Source organism: Phymastichus coffea, unplaced genomic scaffold (genome assembly GCF_024137745.1).
Source record: "Phymastichus coffea isolate CEN01 unplaced genomic scaffold, Cenicafe_Pcof_1.1 PCOF00012, whole genome shotgun sequence".
Classification (NCBI taxonomy): domain Eukaryota; kingdom Metazoa; phylum Arthropoda; class Insecta; order Hymenoptera; family Eulophidae; genus Phymastichus; species Phymastichus coffea.
This window is the reverse complement of record NW_026706823.1, coordinates 4,823,038-4,837,572: the sequence shown is the minus strand read 5'-3', so window position 1 is coordinate 4,837,572 and position 14,535 is coordinate 4,823,038. Positions and strand designations below refer to the sequence as shown.

Genomic DNA, 14,535 nt, shown 5'->3' with positions numbered 1-14,535 from the left:
GGCTGATTTTCAACATGCGCCACGTGTCATCGACGAAGAGGTTGAGAAGCACATTCGTCCTGTGTACGAGGACTTATCTAACGACGATCTGCTAACGAGATGCTTGGGTGGATACACACAAAATGCGAACGAGTCGTTCAATTCCACTGTGTGGCGCATGACACCTAAACACCTTCACTCAGGCATTAAAATTGTCGAGATTGCCTCCTACATCGCTGGAGGAATGTTCAATGAAGGCTACAGTGCAGTATTACAAACAATGCAGATATTAGACTTGAAAATTGGACAGCAATGCATGAATTTCTCTCGGCAAGCCGACCAGGAGCTCATCGCCCGAGAAAACAGACGCAATCTACTCGCGAGCAAAGAGGCCAGAACAGCTCGTATACTCGAAAATCTCGGCGAAAATCAGTTTTACGAAGAGTCTGAAGAACAAATGTATGTATCTGAAAGATAGGGAAAAAACTAAACGTCCTATCAAAACGAGACAAAGTGGGTATTATTTGGAATTGAATTTTATTCAAGCTGAACCTAAAAAAACTTAAGAAAGTTAAGATTAACTAACTTTTTAAACAATCTAAAGTGAATTTTTTTTTTTAAAAAAAATTAATTTTTTGTTCATTTAGCGATAAATTGTTCAATTTTCACTTTTTTTTGAATTTTCTTGGTTTACCTAGAAACTACACTATTGGAGAATGGAAATTTTATCTGATTTTTTGTTTCAGATGAAAATTGCGATCTGCATTTTTCCCGCCGCACGACAACTACAGAGTGGAGGCGCCTCGGCCGAATGCTTCTACGAGCCACAATATAATCTGTATTTTAATAAAAAAATTTAAGAAGACTCTTGAAACATGTTTTAATAAACCCTAAAAGTTTCATTCCAATCGGATATTTCATTCCTCCCCCAAAAAATTCTCGAAAAAATCGATTTTTTGACGCCTCTAAAGCAGGCTCCCCCCTTAATGGGTTAATCAGGTGTTGTGTTTATTCGCCGCTGTATCATTCCTCATCCAGACTTCGAATCCGTGCGTTTAACGTGGTTTTGCTCGATGCGTTATTCAGTCGTGGGAACGTCTTTTGCTTCCGAAATCCCCAAATAAATAATTTATGCGGACGGCCGCTAGCTACCCAGACGGGAACGGCTGCTTATCTTCGTTACAATTTAGTGAAAATGGAAAAATTGAGTACCTACCAGTTGTATTATAAACTTTATCCTTGGGTGAAAATGAACCTAACTCAACATTAAATATTAACTCATGGCTGCCAAATTACTCGAAAATTTTATCTTTTATTGGTTAGTTTGCTGAAGACGGATGAGAATCCTCGCTCATGTATTACCGATCAAACATTAAAAAACACATCCGTCAAGTTTCTCGGAAGTCCCGTCTTGCGGACATATGTGATAGTTCTGCTATTCTAAGTGATCCATTTATATTACTGATTAATACTGAGAAAAGATAAACCGCTAAAAAGCGCAAAATTTCAAGTGAAATAGGACAATATACTCATAAATAGTAAGTATTCGTTATGTTCAATTCAGTCCGATAATGATTTTTTCTTATTACAATATAATATTTTTAGTCTTCTTGAATCTAAAGTATCACTAGATGAATAAGAGTATGAAAATTATAATGAAGAAAACTCTGACGATAACTCTAAAAGAGACGACTAGGAAGCTATTGAAATAGATAAAGAAACAGATGAATTTATGGAATAGACTAAAAAGAAATAGCTTTTCATGAAGATTAAAAAGTAATAATGATCAATTAGTTTTCTATATAGAGTTTTTTTATTTGTATTATTGTTTTTATTATTTATTTATTATTCACATAAGAATGACTTTTTTGTTATTATTTATAGTTAATTCAATGAAAATGTTATAAACATATTTTGTATATAAGTGCTAAAATGTTTATTTACTAAATTTATAAATTTGTATGAATTTGATAGAATATTTAATCATTTGGTAAAATCTTACGGTAATCGCGGGCTATTAATCCTAATTCATATACATTTAAGAGGGTAAAAACTTCTGTAAATAGATGAAATTGGAACCTATATAAGTGGATACTCTAGAATTATTATTTTAAGCCCTGATAGAAAAAAAGTCTTGAAAGTCAAATTCATAACTCTCGTTCCAAGAACTACGAGAATACGTGTTTACATTAAAACAAAAATGTTGCTATCACATTTTAAATTTTTGTACGGAAACAATTTTTCTGTATAACAAATTTCTCATGTATATATTCTGTATAACAATTAATCTTTGAAATATGATTTAAATGAATTTTCTATTTTAATTCGTTCGAGACGCTGGAAAAGTACAGGACTTGAAGCACGGGCAGACACTAGCGATTCTCGATCAGGATTGTGTCTCAGACCAAAATGACGTCAAGGGCGCACTCAAACAGGAAATAGAACAAGATAGGGACTTCAAGATCCACATTTTCGGACTGAATAAGAGCGACGTTTGCAAAGCCGTATGCGAAGTAGGCTGAAATACAGCTCAAAGACTACTCAAGAAGGGCAGAATCGAAATGAACTGAACCTACAGCCGCGTCAGAAAAAGATTGATAACTTCTAACTGTTACCGATGCCTCTAATACGAACATAAACGAGCAGACTGACAAGAACGGGACAGAGAACAGTGCTATTGGAAATTCGGCTTGACCGGTCTTGTTAGGAAAGCCTGTCCGACCAATTAGCCGACATGTTTTCCGTGCTCCGAGGCGTAGGTGACGGAGACTGTTTATATACCGGGAACATGGGTGTGTGCGATCTACCGGGCCGTACTGGAGGAGCGCTTAAAGTTGATCCAAAATGATAAGAACCGGTAACTTATGCAGATGATTACGGTTGGTGGTCCCACAAATAGCTTAAGAATGAAATACAGACATACTAATACTAAGCGAACAACAATGGGACAAGCACAAGACGATTGGTTTTCAAATGCATCTAGCGCATAGGCTATATGAGTACGGAGAAAACTGGCAAGAACAATACGGATATCTGCAAGAGAGGGGGGTATTGAGCGTGGAGATAAACCATCATTTTATCCTTCTAACAAGAAGTTAAATTAATACCCTTATTCTAATATCAGTCGGATAAATACAGACGCAGATTAAGGCAACGGCATTAAAGTATTAGGGCGTGACTCTAGATACGAAGCTGATCTTCTGGTCACACATACAAGGGGCAGCTGAAAAAGCGGCAGTGAGAACTTTCACTCTTAGCCACCTGATGATAAATATATATGACCAAAACAGTGGACAAGACTGACTATTAATTTCTTGTAATCGAGGGATTTTATCTCGGTGGGAAAAAAGGAGAGTTCGGATGAAGGTCGTCTGAGTATGCAGAACAGTGTAATGAGATTTGACTATTTATTGCTTAATATATATAATTTGATAGCATCCGGGCTTCGTTTCGGCGATCTTTGGTTGGTCAGCCTGCAAGAAATGAATAAACTGATTGTAATATAATTGTGTAAATATGCCCGCTCAGCTTGAGTGTATGTTACAAAGTGCTGTCCAGTTCTAGCTAGTATAATATTTCGCTGTCTAAACGACTGCTTCAACCATGGACGGAGTACCATCTGCGGGAGAAATAATTTCTCTTGAATCAGCGAAGTCCTAGTGCGCCAGTACTTCGTTGATTCTAGAGCGTACGCGCGGGCTGTATAGGAGTGTAGATCGGTGTCGGCCTCTCTTTCACGACGGGGCGCCGCCGTGAGGAACCGGAGAGTGTCGAAGTTGACCCGCACTTGGTGCGCCAGGAACGAGGAAACTGCGGCCTAGTCGGTTGGTGTTGCAGATCCCTTCTCCTAAACAACGAAGCGCCGCTATGAAAGAGAATGGATGAACGGGCAATTATCTAGTCCTCGGGGTGCCAAGAGCTCGCTAGACCTGGCTCCGATAGGTGTCGCGGGGGCGTGTCGCGGTGTTCACTTGGAGCGCCAAGGCGGAGAGGAGTAATCTGAGTCGGAACGCCGACTAACTGGAAGTCTTTCACAAGTCAGTCAGGCCTATTTTTCGAATTTACAAATGTTTTAAATGTGTACCTTTAAGTGCATTTACTACGAATATTATTAACAATTAAAATAATTAATTGCAATCAATACAAAGTTCCGAATGAAAGAAAAATTATCTAACGAAATGCAGTATAGAAAAAGAGATATTGAATTATTCATAATTGTTTTTTCCATAAAAGTTATCAACAACTAAGTATAAGAATGTTATTTAAACAATTTGATATTGATTGTAAAGTAAATAAACATTGAACTTAAGCGAAAATCATAATGAATGATGAAAAACTCTATAATTATCTAAGTTCAGTCATTTATAACTATGACATTTATTTATTTATACACATAATAAAATTATTAATACTATCATTGATTTTAAATTCCAAAGAAACTAATAAATTTAAATTGATATCATATGAAAATTGTGTTTGAAAAGTATGAATTACTAGTCAAACATTCATTACATTATTTGTGTACATTTAAACTGTATTTTAATTAAGTTTTAACATTTTATAAGGGTTAAAAATAGAAAAGGTCAGTAGCAAATCCGAATTTTAGCGAATTCAAACTGTGTGATTGTTGAATTGCGCCATTTCAATGGTGGGGAGAAATTCACACACCTGTCTCATATATAAATAGGCCCATTTGTGTCGCAAGAAACAGCATTTTTAATCCAACCTAGCGCTAACGATAATAAATATAATAAACCGATTTCAATAAATTGTCGGAGTTCTCTTCGATCTTTATTTCAATTTTGTTTACTATTTTACTTAGCGAGTTACTCCTATCTAATAACACTGAATGGACATCTCCGAAGGAATATATCTCTCTGAGTAAAATATCCTACGAGTGTTATTTCTGTAATCGTTTAATTTATTAACTTATTGAAATCGTTGAGAAACTTTTTAAGATTTCTCATGATGCTACACAGACTCTTTTCTTAATAGTACGATTGAGTCTTGTGGAAATTCTCGCAAGGAACATCGAAAGAAGGTGTACTTTTGTAAAAAATTATCTATCTCGATCGAACGAATTTTAATTAACTAAAGATAGAAAGTGACTGCAAATTAATATTCCAAGGTTGTTGAGGCCAGCATTATTTGCGGTGAGAGTAGAAATTCGTAGATATACAGTGCCGCTCACGCACTTTTACCCCCCCACGGGCAAAATCAGTCTAACTTCAAAGTTTTATATCTCTGGTAGAAATTAACGTACAGAGACGCGCGTGGGTGCGTTTGAAAGGTCTTTCGGAGAGCTTTCAAATGATATGACTCACGGTTGCCATCGATTGTTTTTTTAAATTTTGCAACAATTATGCAAAATTGAAAATTCTGAAATTTTTTTATTATTTTTGACAATTAGCCAATTTTGGAAAAAAAAATCGTACGAAAATTTGAAGTACACCAATTTTTAGCTATTACCAAGCCCTATCTGAATCACTCATCAAAAATTTATTTTCGTCAAAAATGACGCGCGCACGGGCATTTTTTCCTGGAAGTGACAGTTTTTTTCAACATTTTTTATCTCCGTCAAATTGTAACAATCGAAAAAAATTTATAGGAGAAAAAATGTTTGTTTTTTCACGTAGAATACTGCAATAATTTTTTTTTTGGTTTTTCGAAAAATTTTTTTTTTCGGTTTTTTTCAATTTTTTTTTCTCACAGTCGGTACGTTAAAAAGATGAGAAACCACAAAAAAAAATTTTTTTCCACCCATTCAATAATACTACATAACAAGTACCGTAAATTACATAAAAAAAAAAATCTTTTTTTTTTCGACCTTGAAAAATAATTTAAACCGAAAAAAAAAATTTTTCGAAAAACCAAAAAAAAAATTATTGCAGTATTCTACGTGAAAAAACAAACATTTTTTCTCCTATAAATTTTTTTCGATTGTTACAATTTGACGTAGATAAAAAATGTTGAAAAAAACTGTCACTTCTAGGAAAAAATGCCCGTGCGCGCGTCATATTTGACGAAAATAAATTTTTGATGAGTGATTCAGATAGGGCTTGGTAATAGCTAAAAAATGGTGTACTTTAAATTTTCGTACGATTTTTTTTCCAAAATTGGCTAATTGTCAAAAATAATAAAAAAATTTCAGAATTTTCAATTTTGCATAATTGTTGCAAAATTTAAAAAAACAATCGATGGCAACCGTGAGTCATATCATTTGAAAGCTCTCCGAAAGACCTTTTAAACGCACCCACGCGCGTCTCTGTACGTTAATTTCTACCAGAGATATAAAACTTTGAAGTTAGACTGATTTTGCCCGTGGGGGGGTAAAAGTGCGTGAGCGGCACTGTACGATCTACCACAATTGGAAATTGCTATAGATTAAAAATTGGAATAATTCCCATTTATTATTTGAAAGGTACAAAATGTAGAGATTGTTGCGAAACACATAATACGATGCTATAGAGGCCATTTTCTTAAGGTATTATTGATAATTCGGTATCATACGTCCTATAACGACGTATCTTCATATACTTTGAATAATAACGAGGAGCACGTTCTGTTGGTAATTTACGTCTATCACTAAGGTTATTATTTATGTATAATACACAGTGCTATTTTCATTATTTTAATATTTGATATTAATTATACGTGAATTTTGATAATCACTAATTCAAATTCTCATTTACAATAACGGAATCGAATATTTTTAACAAAAGTTTGAACTCATAAATTAATTATGCATATGTCAAATATATACGAGAGTCATTCAATAAGTCCGTGACTTTTAGGAATATGGTGGTGTTATCGTAATGTCTTTTACACTGTAAGAGAGTCTGATCTAATCTAAGTGCGTATACAAAGTTTCAAATTAGTACGTTGGTTTGGAAATTTTTTACAGTCATTTGTATTTAGTTTTTCATTGTAACAAAATTATAGAAAAAATGAGTTTCGCGTGCTTATTAAACATTATTTCCTACGAGGAAAATACATTAATGAAACTGAAGAAAAGTTCAAGAAATATTATGGAAACTGCTCCAACGCATGGCATTTGAAACATTTGTAAATTCGAATAGTGAGATTTTAAAGACCTTGAAAGTTTCGCATAGATTTGTTTTACTCATGTTCATTATCTAGGCGTTTACATTCGTGATCTAGTCGCTCTTGAGAATGACGTCATGTTTCGTATATTTAAATATTCGCAAACTGATGCTTCACCGTTGCCGGGGTCAAATTCATGCAAATGTAAGCTGCGAAAATAGTATAGGATCGTTTATTATTGATCATACATGAGCGGGCTATAAAATTAATAAGTTAATTATGATGAATTTTGAATGTATATTAGTTTTATGGAGCATTTATTCTAATAAGCAAAACTGAGCTTAATCCAATTCTAAAATACAAACCACAATAACAAAGACTACATGTGATACCGTTACTATTACCTGTGGATAGTTTAGTAGTAGATATTCATTGCAATTTCATGTCTGCGCAAATTACATTATGGCCGTAAGAGCACAAGTGATGCTGAGCATCCTGGCCGTCCAAGAGGTGACTACTCAAGACATGATCGATAAAGTTCATGATATTGTTCTTGCCAATCGTCGATTGAAAGTGCGTTAGATTAGTGAGGCTCTGAAGATTTTAGTATAATGCACATAGACCATTTTACATGAATGTTTGGGCATGAGAAAATTATCTGCAAAATGGGTGCCGCGCTTGTTCACAGTTGATATCAAGCGTGCTCGTGTGTTTGCATCTGAGCAATATTTGAGCATGTTTCAACGTAATCCAAAGTAATTTTTGCAGCACTACATTATTGCTACTGAAAGATAGATATATTATTCCAGGCCAAAAATGAAAAATCAAACGAAAATATGGGCCAGATGAGTCTGTGCTGATAAAAGCGAAGACGGTACGATCAGCCGGAAATGTAATGGGTATAATTTCTTGAAACTCAAATGGTATAATATTAATCGATTACCTATAGAGTAGAAAAACTATTACAGAAGAATATTATGTCTCATTATTAGACTGATTTGATGCCATATTAAGAATTGAGCGGCCCCATCTGGCGAAAAAAAAATTTTTTCCACCACGACAATGCACCAACTCACATGAGTTTCATTACATCGACCAAATTATTTGATTTACGCTATGAAATACTTCCTCATCCACGTTATTCTCCAGATTTGGTCTTTTCCGATTATTTTTTATTTCTAGAGATGAAAATTGGTTTTGCGGATAAAATATTTTCATCCAACGGGGTAATTGCTGCAACAAATAAGTATTTTGAAGAGTTTGTTAAAAATTACTTTTTGTAGAACATAAAATAACTTGAGCACCGTTATAATAAATGTATAGATTTAAAGGGAACTATATTGAAAAATAAATTGTAATTATTTAAATAAGTAGTGTTTTTTTATTTAAAGTCACGGACTTATTGAATAACCCTCGTAAAAGTTGACTTATCACTAAATATACGATCATTATTTAATAATTAAAGATATAAGTAAGATATTTGCTACTATTTGAATTCTGTTTTCAGATATCTAGGTCAACAAAATTTCTCAGATTTGATTCGCCTATTACACAATGGATCTCTTTTATTACTTCAACGCAAACAAGTAAGTTTTAAAATCAAAATTGTTACAGTTCATTGTCTATAAGTTTTATTCTATTTAAACTGTAAATTTTCGAGAATCTGACTTTTCTTATTCATTTTTTATTTATTTAATTTTTATTATCTAATTTATTCTATCATAAACTACACGTGTAGAAAAAAATACTGATAAAATCTTGCTAATAATTTTTGATTATTATTTTCATTATTATACTAATATTGTCATCAGTTGAGATTCTTGAATTCTAAATTTTCTCGGCTATCTAAATAAAGTCGAGATTATCGTAAGAGTATGATTAAGTGAAGGAATAAGTCAAAGCGAAATTTGTTTAAATTAAAATCATTTAAAATCATTGCTTCTTGGCTGATAATATTGACTTTTGGCGAGCAAGATCAGTCCGACTCGTATGCACAAATCGCAATCTAGACGAGACTCAGATGAAATAGTAAATCGTATTACGGTTGCTGCAGAAAAAAGATGGACTTGCAGAATCCACAATATTTAAGTCGTCGTAAAAGGTTCAAATTTCATTCGCAAGAAAATCAGAAGACAGAGAACAAATACACCGACCGGTACAAAACTAAAAATAGTAGTAACTTATCAAGCAGGGAGCAGATTACAACGATGGCAAATGCACAATAACGCCTCGAATGAAATCCTCTAGTAACACTCGAGATCAATACAAAAGACATCTTACCGCAGAACCAAAATTTAAAAAAAAAACACGTCAAAGGCACTGGATACGTAAGCTTACGACACTTAAATTAAATTTAAACTAAACAATCAAGGTAATATGCGGGAATAAAAAGAACAAAAATTTTACAAAAATTTTACAATTATTTCAAGCAAGAGATGAGCGCAAGAAGAGTTTATAGTACATACAACTGACGTTAATGCTATGGATCTAAAGTTTACTTTATCAGATTTGTCGACAAAATATATATAATTTTTTCCTGTCTTTTAAAAAAGTGCAGGTACGATACCTTTTATTAAATACATCTATGAGTATTAGTTTTATATTCAAGAGATATTTTCTTAAGAGCATATTAATCGATTCCGTTAAGGCTGAGGATTGGGATGATTTACCGCTACGCGATTCGAGTATTAAGTTCAATTCGGTTTTCGAAAATTCGTTTACATTACAGGGTAACATGCAATCTTCATAAAACAATGCTCAATCAGAACAGATTTTATTTAAAGCCACTTCTTTTCTATCGATTTGTAGATTTTCGAACGTATTTTGTACAGTTTATGTGATTGAACTTTTATCACTTATAGTCAATGAAATTAGTCAGTTGCTAACTTTTTCCATTCACTGAAAACTTGTTTTTTTGGATTTTTTATTTTTTAGCATTTTTATACTACGAAAATGCCGGGTTTTTGTGCTGTTTGTTACTCATTTTTATTTTTTTTGTAATGTATTTTTTAATAGTTGAACTTAGAATTAAGCGATGGGGCAGCGATTTACGGCCTTAATACCGAAGTCGTAGCTTATGCAATAATATACACGACAGCATTGTATTCTGGAGTTTTTTAAATGTCATTTCATATAGGGTGTTCTATTTTATTTTTTGCACTAAATTTAGCTGAAATTTATGAGTTAGCCAAAAATATTTCAAATAAACTATTTGGTATCTAAGAAGGATATATTGTGTTAACCTTGAATCTGACCTTTAAATCTTTGAAGATAATCTCATTGCCAATTTTTTTTAATAGAATCCTCCATTTTTAACAGTGGATTCAAAAAGAGCGTAAAATTTTACGTTCAGATGATTGATTATATATAGCGTCCAATTTACCCCCAAGGTTATATCTATATCAACTATTTTTTATACGGTATCTCTATTCTTAACTATCAATTGAAAATAAGCGGGAAATTCTCCGTTTAGATAAGGTTTTATGTAAATGATTAATTCAACTTTCAAAGATCCTTTGAAACGTCAAAATACGGATTCCTTTATTTAAAGTAATTTCATATTTTTATAGGAAAAATTAATGTATGCATAAGTTTTAAAATATAATAATTTTTGATATAACAAATTATTAAGTTTAAAAAGAACAATAAAGATAGTAATTTACTTAATAATTACAATATTAACAGAAACCTACCGACCTTAATTCTACTAAATGGCGGTCAAGTGACCGTTTTTGAAATAAACAATTTTAGTCTTTTCCAGTTGATTATAATTAATAAAGAATTTAGCATAAACAATAACCACAAAATAATTATCATATAATAATTTAAAATCATTTATTTTTCGGGCTTTAGGAGCGGCCATTTGATTGCTCTGGTAGGTTTATTGTTAATTACCTAACAATATGAAATTCTCAATAAACAGCAAAGATCTTTGAGAATAATCCTAAAAAAATTAATGAAAAAAAACATCATATTTCGTAATAACCTTTCGGTGGTGTAGTCTCCTTAAGTTTTAGTCCTAGTTCTAGTCTCCTTAAGTTTTCATTAGAAATATTCAAAATAAAAATTAATAATTATAATGACGTTGCCACGGTAGTCGATTCGATTAATCGATCCGTTCGCGATTCATCTACTCGCGATGTTAGTTCGAACGACTAAGAGAGAGAGGGGGCGCGCGAGGGTTTGAATTTTCAGTTAAGCCTCAGCTACTTTCACGAAAGTACCGCCGAAGTTTTTGCACTGTGTTTCACCGTTAAATTGAAAGTTTCCAGGGACTATTTTTATACGTGCATGAGTTACGAGAAAGCAGTAGCAGCAGCATTTTAGCAGCAGCAGCAGCATTACAACAGTAGCAAGCAGCAGCAGCAGATATTTGTATCGATGCAGCGCAGCTGATCGAAGGAGTACGTTTAAATCTCGCTTCAACAATTACGGCTGATCACCGTAATTGCACCACAGGGTAGGTGCACCTTCCTTTATTGTTGCGCGACAAAATACTTTCGAAAGTATTTTGTCAATCGCGATCGTAAAATTTTGTATTCGCGCCGAGCGTTAGTTTTCGCGGCAATTTTCGAATTCTCTCTCTCTCTCTCTCTCTCTCTCTCTCTCACTGAATTATAATTTATAATTGTGAATCCTATCTCGTGCGTTCGTCTTTTGGCCCATAAAAGACTTGTAGTTCTTTATTGTGCAACGGTAGTCGATTCAATTAATCGAACCGTTCGCGATTCTGATTTTCGCGCGTTAGTTCTAAGTATTGAGAGAGAGAGGGGGCGCGCGATCTTTTGAATTAGCAGTTACATCTCAGCTGTTACTTGTGTAGTACCGCCAAAATAGTTTAGCACAGTGTTTCACCGATTTGCCAATAAAAAAGTTTACTTGGATTTTGGATACGTGTGCAAGTGTGAGCGAGGAAGCAGCAACAGTAGCAGCATCACGGAAGCAGCAGCAAAAGTGACAGCAATTATACAGCAGATTTGCAATCGAGGCAGCACAGCTGATTCTGATCGGAGGAGCGCCTTTAATTTGCTTCAACAATTATGGCTGATCACCGTAATTACACCGCAGGGTAGGTGCACCTCCCTTAATTATCGCGTGACAAAATACATTTGGTATTTTGCCCAACCGTATTAGCGTTAATTTTTTGTATTCGCGCCGAGCGTTAGATCGCGCCAATTTTCGTATCTTCTCTCTCTCTCTTTCTCACCGAAAGTTATTTAATTGTAAATCCTATTCGCGTGCGTCAGTCTTTCGGCCCGACAAAGACTGTAGAGATTTTTATTAATAAAATCTATTAAACTTATTCGCCGATTTCGTCATATAATTTTTTCCTAGTAGTTTAAACAATTGGAAAAAGCTTAGGTTTTAATCCTATTATAGCTAGGGGATTAAGTGGATTAGGAGTAAAGTCACTTACACTTAAAACTCATCGTGTGTCACAAGGCACGTGACTTAAGGTGAGTTCAACTTTGCTTGATCGAAGACAACTAAGTTAAGTCAGCTGACGTTAAGGCGAATACACGTATTAACATACGTGTTAACGGAGCGGCGGTTTGCTCTGCATCGTGGGAGTTTGTTCTTAAATAAATTTCTCATTTTTGCAGCTATCCCCCCCATTACAATTGATTAAACTTTGTTAATTTTATTCGCCGTTTACGTTATTTCGTTTCCTAATAGCTTAATAGATTTATAAAGGCTTAAGTCTTAATCCGATCTCGTCTAGGGAATTAGGCGGATTAGGCATTAAGTCAGTCATACTGAAGATAGATCGAGTGTCACAAGTCAAGTGGTTTAAGGTGAGTTCAACTCGGTTGGAAAGTAGACACTGAAACGAAATCATCAAACGTAAAGGCGAATACATGTATAACTATACGTGTTTTACGGAGCGGCAGTTAGCTGTGCATCGTGGGAGTTTGTGCGTTAATAAATTTTTCATTTTGCTAGATAACCACCTCGTTACAACATATAGTTATCAATACAATGTTGTACAAGTTATCAAACATACTAATGAATTAAATTAAATCACTACTTTATTAACGTTACGTGATGAATCGTTATTTGCCAATCTAAAATAACGTATTCAAAATTAACATTGTCATCACGTTATGTATGGTAATCACATGAACGTTAATGTATTGGACTCAAACAGTTGAAAGTTTTACTAAGAGAAAATGATAATAAACACAACGGATTATAGAGAAGTGCGAGAAGACACTAAATCTAAGAAGTGATATAATGATCGATCTCTATTAAGAAAACAATTACGTGAAGTGTGTAATAAATGAGAAATCAAAATAACTATATATGTTGTTGAAAATTCATGAAATCGTAGAAAAAAACTGAACATGAAGAAATTATTATTAATACATTTAATACACCATTGGATAACATTTTACGTATTCCTGAACATTTGAAAGAAAATTCGACATATAAGTAACTAATATACAATAGCAAATATAAACTACTTAGAGTTACGTAATTCAGAATTATTCCGTTGCTTCAACAATAACTTTGATGTATTTGGGTATAAATATTAGAAGAGATCGAGAGAAGAATGAGATGATATTCAATCAGTCAATTTATATAGATAAGATGTTAAAGAAATTTGGTTTTTAAGACATGCATCCTGTGAAAACTCTTATGATAGTTAGACAAGTGATATTATCGGTTGAAAAACGTATAAACAACGTATAACAAACGTATGTTGCATGAGATTCTTGAATTCTAAAAAGCTGAGTATTTTGTGATAATTGTCAGAAATTAATTGCACTATATAATTCACTTAAATTAATTCTGAATAACTCATTACCATCAATGATTTGGTGATATGATAAAAGATCTGCGTTAATACAGTGCCGCTCACGCACTTTTACCCCCCCACGGGCAAAATCAGTCTAACTTCAAAGTTTTATATCTCTGGTAGAAATTAACGTACAGAGACGCGCGTGGGTGCGTTTAAAAGGTCTTTCGGAGAGCTTTCAAATGATATGACTCACGGTTGCCATCGATTGTTTTTTTAAATTTTGCAACAATTATGCAAAATTGAAAATTCTGAAATTTTTTTATTATTTTTGACAATTAGCCAATTTTGGAAAAAAAATCGTACGAAAATTTAAAGTACACCATTTTTTAGCTATTACCAAGCCCTATCTGAATCACTCATCAAAAATTTATTTTCGTCAAATATGACGCGCGCACGGGCATTTTTTCCTAGAAGTGACAGTTTTTTTCAACATTTTTTATCTACGTCAAATTGTAACAATCGAAAAAAATTTATAGGAGAAAAAATGTTTGTTTTTTCACGTAGAATACTGCAATAATTTTTTTTTTGGTTTTTCGAAAAATTTTTTTTTTCGGTTTAAATTATTTTTCAAGGTCGAAAAAAAAAAGATTTTTTTTTTTATGTAATTTACGGTACTTGTTATGTAGTATTATTGAATGGGTGGAAAAAAATTTTTTTTTGTGGTTTCTCATCTTTTTAACGTACCGACTGTGAGAAAAAAAAATTGAAAA

General features: G+C 33.4%; 1 protein-coding gene across 2 annotated transcripts in view; it reads left to right on the top strand.

Annotated features, from left to right (window-relative positions):
- Window positions 1-14,535, top strand: part of LOC131672672 (Golgi to ER traffic protein 4 homolog) — a 629,760-nt gene that overhangs the window by 29,070 nt on the left and 586,155 nt on the right. For both annotated transcript variants that reach the window (XM_058950056.1, XM_058950047.1), the window contains exon 2: window positions 8,531-8,609. In XM_058950056.1, the coding sequence (XP_058806039.1) occupies window positions 8,531-8,609 (79 nt within the window). The remainder of the gene's footprint in view (window positions 1-8,530; window positions 8,610-14,535) is intronic.